Here is a 5891-nt window from a genome sequence, read left to right as displayed (position 1 = left end):
ATACTGTTCCCAAGGTCACAGTTAGAAAGCTAGCCCAGATCCGAAGAGTTCTTAAGCACTAGTCTATATTCTGCTACCGAGAGCTACTTGAGGTCAGGGTTCATGCGTGTGTGTGTGTGCGCGTGTGTTTGGACCTTGGTCTTAGAAGACGCCTAGTGAACATCAGTTGAATAAATGAATGGATGACCTTTTACTTTCTTCACTGGAAAAGCACGTGATTAGTCACTGAAAAACCTCCTAACCCCCAGGGGGCGTATGTCCAACTCAGGGCAGTGGGAGTCTGTTGTGGACGCCTAGCTTGCTCAGTCCTCGGACTGGAGTTCAGCCAATCCCTGCGCTCTGATAGAGCTGGCGTTCGGTGGGCGGGGTCCCGCGCGAGGCCCCGTGGGCCACTGGGAAGGGCGGCAAAGGTGTTCCTGGCCAGCAGACAGAGGGCGGGGGCTGGCCGGTAGAGTGCGGCTGCGGCTCAGGTGAGCACGCCCGTCTCAGCCAACAGTTCCGTTCTCCAGGGCGGCTGCCGCGGCCCGTTAGCCCGTTGTCCTGGCGATGGCTGCTGGCCTTGACCTCTGAGTTACTGGCCTGATGGCTCCCACTCTTACCGAGGCTCGCGGGTCGAGTCTGGCCACCCAGCTGGCCTTCTGTGGCCACGGCTTCTAGGCCTCAGGCACGTGGGTGAGGAAGGACACTGCCGACAAGGCCATGACCGTGGTGGGATAGGGGCTGGGGACAGGGAGCCCGGTGGAGGGAGACGAACAGACACTTGGACCCTAACCTCACTTGCACTCGCTTCCCTGAACCGGGCTAGAGTGACGGTCGGTATTAATCTTCCGCCCTTTTAGGTCACCTCTGCCTTTGTTGGCAATTCTCAAATCTCAGACTGCGGATTTGAGTCTCATTGGGCCTCCGGGACCCCGGAACAAGGCAGGTTTGCGGCAGCCCAGTTGACCTTTACCGGGCGCTCAGGCTCCCTTTAAGCTCGGCTGGAAATAGGTGTCAGAGTATTTACGAGACACTTTTGCCTCTTTAATGTCACTACCCTGGAGATGACTTGTTAGAGCATCTAGCTTCTTGTAATCAGCAAAGGCCCCTGCTGTGTCTCTGCTACCTTTTGAAGGCGGGTGGGTGGATGACTGCTGTGGTATTACATTAGTGTGTTGCTTGAACTGTCGTTCTTTCATTCAACACATTTTTTGGAGCATTTTATGCCAGGCCAGGTGGGAGGGATGGAGGAATGGATGGGACACAATGGACCACAGACTCATCCTTACCCTGTTGGAATGCAGACAAGTAAGGTGGGCCAGCACATTGCATGACACAGAGGGAGTTGTGTTAAATAAATAAATTAATTGACTTACTTGTAAATGACTAGAATGTGAGTAGGAGGACAGAGAGACCTTGTGCTACATGTGATAGGTAATAGTTGTGGACTTTGATAGTATTTTAAGGAAAATTGGAAATCTGAATGGAGAGTTGCTGTTTAGGGAAAGTGTTTACTTAGAACTCGCTCAAAAGGTGGGAGGAGGATGAAGAAGTGTTAGGTTTGAGATTCTTCAGTAGTACCTCTTTTAACAACTCCTAATTTTATAATTGCACAAATCTCTGAGTGTAACCTTAGAGTTTGCAGAAAAGGGAGCTCTCCTAGGAAGTGAAATGCCAAGCTAATGGGGAAAAAAGCCGTAGAAGTTCTCCCCAAATTCAGGATTTGCACAGAAACCATACACCTTTTGGCAGTGCGTTCTTTCCACTGGAAAGAACATAGGGTTTGAAGTCAGAGGGCCTGGGTTCAAAATCAGTGGCTGTACTATTTCTAGTGATTTTGGGCACATTACCATCATGTCCCAGAGCCTTTGTGGCCTTAGACAGAAGTCTGGCTCTTACCTCATAGAGGTGTTGTGAGGATCAGCTGGTGACTGGGGTGTGAATTGTCTGGCCAAGTGCTTGGTGCCAAGATAGAGGACCCAGAGGGGAATCTTGGAGCTGCTGCAGTTTTTTCTCTGCTGATGGCCCATTATAGGCATAGGTCCACAGAATGTTGGGATTTCTCCAAAGAGAATTAGACCCAAAGAGAGAAAGGGAGAGAGTCATCCTAACTTTGGTGAGGTTTTGATTGTTCACTTGAGACCAGAGGTAGCAGGTGGGATGGAGGAATGGATGCAGAAATATCTATAGGAGCACAAACAGGATGGTCTTCTAGTCGAGACTCGGGCAAGTTACTTAATCCTCTGATAATGCCGTCCACCTCAGGAGGCGGATGTGAGAGAAAGGCTTCTTTCCCATTCTTGAAAAGTTGGCAAACTGTGGAGGGAAGGCGTGGGGTCAAGAACAGGGATGAAGCTTTATTAGGTAAGGCCTAGAGGTCCCCTCATAGGGACCTCTAGGCCATATGTGGTTGCATAATTGTCAAAAAGTATTGTACATGCAGGTAAAATGGAGAGTCTTCTCCCCTTCTCTAACAATTGAATCTTTTGAAATTTTCTAGATTGTTTTAGGGATCTAATTCTTGCTTAAAGCAAGGTACCCTCTTGCATTACTCTGCATGGGATGTATGCTCAGTAAATTGTGCCAGGCTGCCTGGTAAGTGGGGAGCCCTGGCAGGTGGTCCATGTGGTAGGGAGGGGGTGCTGGTGTCTCCCTAATGCTGCCTTGTGCTCTTCTGCAGATGTCATGTGGCCTGTGCTTTGGACCGTGGTGCGCACTTACGCTCCCTATGTCACATTTCCTGTGGCCTTCGTGGTTGGGGCTGTGGGCTACCACCTGGAATGGTTCATCAGGGGAAAGGATCCCCAGCCTGTGGAGGAGGAGAAGAGCATCTCCGAGCGTCGGGAGGAGCGCAAGTTGGATGAGCTGCTAGGCAAGGACCACACCCAGGTGGTGAGCCTTAAGGACAAGCTCGAATTTGCCCCTAAAGCTGTCCTAAACAGAAACCGCCCGGAGAAGAATTGATAGAAGACACGGGGCCATATAGGTCCTTCTGTAGGCTGTGACAGTCCTGCCACCATGTTGACTCAGCTCCAGAACCCACATCTGATTAGCTTTGTTGCTTATTCTGGCCCCTTCGGCACCACCCAGCCACACACAAACTGGCTGCTGTTCTGTGGTCAGGAAGACACACTGGCAGCTGAAGGGCCAGGTGAAGAGGAAGGCCCTGCAGGGGTCTGGCCTGCAGGCTGCATCTGTTGTATGCTGGCCACAACTGCCTGGGCTCCTGGGCTTCTGGGCGCACTGCTGGAAGTAGTGTTACGAAATGAACATTGGCTGTCTGTCTCTGCGGGGAGGCAGTTTGGCTTCAAGCAGAAGTGCATGGGATTGGGGTGTTGCCGTAGGAGAGACACCACACGTCTAGTTCCCGTTTGCATTGGAAGAATTCAGATATCTACCTGGCTCCCTTCACTCGTTTGCCCTGTCTTTTTGTGCTTGCTCTTTCTGAAACCCTGTCCTGCCAGCTCAGGGAGGGGGTTCCCTTGGGAAGGAGAGCACGTTACTGTTCTTGGCGGCCCAGGCTCTTCACCTCCAGGCAGGTGAATTTGCCCGAACATCACCATCGTTCACCTCCCATCACTGTGTAGCGCAAAACGTGATTAAAGTGGCATCTGAGAACCATAATAATCTAATCTGACCTTCCAGATGGTGTTTGGGGTCTTCTTAGGAGTTGTGCAAGTGCAGGCATTTCAGGGTAGGATAACACTGGCCCTTAACTAAGGACTCTGGGGGCCTGGGAGCTGTGTTTTACTAGTGTGGTTGCTCTAGCTCCTGGGGGTGGTGAGTTCTGGAGGTACAGGTTCCCGGGCACTTTTCTATCATGTTCAAGAGGCTTATTGCACCTTCAGAGTCTAAGAGGAGACCAGAGAGCTGAATAGCTGCTATCAAATTTTTTCAATTTCACAAACACAGTCACACTTCCCTGTAAAAGTAATGTATGTACCTTAGAGTATTTGCTGGGGATTTTTTGAAAGGGCTCTAATACAACACCCAGAGCTCTTTGTTTTTTTTACATGTATTTTATTGATTGTGCTATTACAGTTGTCCCATTTTCCCCACTTTATTCCCCTCCACCCTGCACACTCCCTCCCCACCCACATTCCCTCCTTTAGTGCATGTCCATGGGTCATACATATAAGTTCTTTGGCTTCTACATTTCCCATACTATTCTTAACCACCCCCTGTCTGTTTTCTACCTACCATTTATGCTACTTATTCCTTTTCCCCCTCTCTCCCCCTCCCCTGCTGATAACCCTCCATGTGATCTCCATTTCTGTGGGTCTGTTCCTGTTCTAGTTGTTTACTTATTTTATTTTGTTTTTGTTTTAGGATCGCTTGTTAATGACTGTGAGTTTGTTGTCATTTTACTGTTCATATTTTTGGTCTTCTTTTTCTTAGATAAGTTCCTTTAACATTTCATATAATAAGGGTTTGGTGATCATGAACTTCTTTAACTTGACCTTATCTGAGAAGCACTTTATCTGCCCTTCCATTCTAAATGAAAGCTCTGCTGAATAGCGTAATCTTGGGTCTAGGTCCTTGCCTTTCATGACTTGGAATACTTCTTTCAGCCCCTTCTTGCCTGTAAGGTCTCTTTTGAGAAATCAGCTGACAGTCTTATGGGCACTCCTTTGTAGGTAACTGTCTCCTTTTCTCTTGCTGCTTTTAAGATTCTCCTTCTCTTTAATCTTGGCTAATGTAATTATGATGTGTGTTGGTGTGTTCCTCCTTGGGTCCAACTTGTTTGGGACTCTCTGAGCTTCCTGGACTTCCTAGAAGTCTGTTTCCTTTGCCTGCTGGCAAAGGAAAGGGGAAGTTCTCCTTCATTATTTGTTCAGATAAGTTTTCAATTTCTTGCTCTTCCTCTTCTCCTTCTGGTACCCCTATGATTTGGTTATTGGAACATTTATAGATGTCCTGGAGGTTCCTGAGCCTCTCCTCATTTTTTTGAATTCTTGTCTCTTCATTCTGTTCTGGTTGAATGTTTCTTCCTTCTGGTCCACACCATTGATTTGAGTCCCAGTTTCCTCCCATCATGGCTGGTTCCCTGTGCATTTTCCTTTATTTCACTTAGCATAGCCTTCATTTTTTCATCTAATTTGTGACCATATTCAACCAATTCTGTGAGCATCCTGATTACCAGTGTTTTGAACTGTGCATCTGATAGGTTGGCTATCTCTTCATTGCTCAGTTGTATTTGCTCTGGAGCTTTGATCTGTTCTTCTGTTTGGGCCAATTTTTTTTTTTTGGTCTGGGTATGCCTGTTAGATAGTGAGGGGTGCAGCCTTAGGTGTTCACCAGGGCAGGGCAACCCATGTGGTTGCGTTGTGAGGCTGTGTGTGGGGGAGGGGTCTGAGAGGGAACAATGGTGCTTGCTCCTCTCTCTCTGCCGGTTTTCAGTCACTTCCCTCACTACCCACAAGCAAATTGGGCCCGTCTGGTGCTAATTCCTGTGTGGGTGGGCTTTTGTACATTCTAGGACCCTGTGAGTCTCTCCAATGAACTCTCCTGTGAGGCTAGGAGTTTCTCCTGTCTCAACCCCCACAGGTGTTTTCAGTCAGAGTTTTGAGGCTTTATTTTCCTGCGCTGGAACCCTGGGTTGAGTGATCTGTCTTGCTCCCCAGTTGTTCCTCCCATTTTATGTACACTCGAATGTGGGACTGCCCAATCCACAATCCACTGCCTTACTGGGTCTTCCAGCCACCTCCTTGCTGGCCAGCCGCTGCCTTGCCCGCCCTGGTCCTCCAGCTGCCGCCTTGCTGAGAGTCCTCTCTGCCTGGCTGCCCAACTCCGCCCCTCCTACTGGTCTGGATGAATGTTTCTTCTTTAACTCCTTGGTTGTCGGACTTCCATACAGTTCGGTTTTCTGTCAGTTCTGGTTGTTTTTTGTTTTTAAATTTGTTGTCTTTTGG

At 48.8% G+C, this 5891-nt stretch overlaps 1 protein-coding gene across 4 annotated transcripts; it reads left to right on the top strand.

The window, feature by feature from the left end:
- The first annotated feature begins 336 nt into the window (after positions 1-336).
- SMIM12 (small integral membrane protein 12) lies at positions 337-3603 on the top strand. 4 transcript variants are annotated; one of them, XM_045859190.1, is made up of 3 exons: positions 374-470; positions 2480-2574; positions 2660-3603. In XM_045859190.1, the coding sequence occupies exon 3, from the start codon at positions 2665-2667 to the stop codon at positions 2941-2943; it is 279 nt and encodes a 92-aa protein (XP_045715146.1). In that variant the 5' UTR covers positions 374-470; positions 2480-2574; positions 2660-2664; the 3' UTR covers positions 2944-3603. The 4 variants fall into 4 exon arrangements, with proteins under 4 accessions (XP_045715145.1, XP_045715146.1, XP_045715147.1 ...); XM_045859189.1 differs by lacking the exon at positions 2480-2574 and having other exon boundaries at positions 337-470; XM_045859191.1 differs by lacking the exons at positions 374-470; positions 2480-2574 and adding an exon at positions 477-664.
- Positions 3604-5891: the final 2288 nt, after the last annotated feature.

Source organism: Phyllostomus hastatus, unplaced genomic scaffold, assembly GCF_019186645.2.
Source record: "Phyllostomus hastatus isolate PE091 unplaced genomic scaffold, TTU_PhHast_1.1 phas_scaffold_182, whole genome shotgun sequence".
In the NCBI taxonomy this organism is placed as follows: Eukaryota; Metazoa; Chordata; class Mammalia; order Chiroptera; family Phyllostomidae; genus Phyllostomus; species Phyllostomus hastatus.
The sequence above is the reverse complement of the archived record's forward strand: the minus strand, read 5'-3'. Positions and strand labels throughout refer to the sequence as shown.

Bases quoted from the DNA above. Each gene is read 5' to 3' on its own strand.
- SMIM12 (XM_045859189.1), top strand. From the start codon at position 2,665: ATGTGGCCTGTGCTTTGGACCGTGGTGCGCACTTACGCTCCCTATGTC.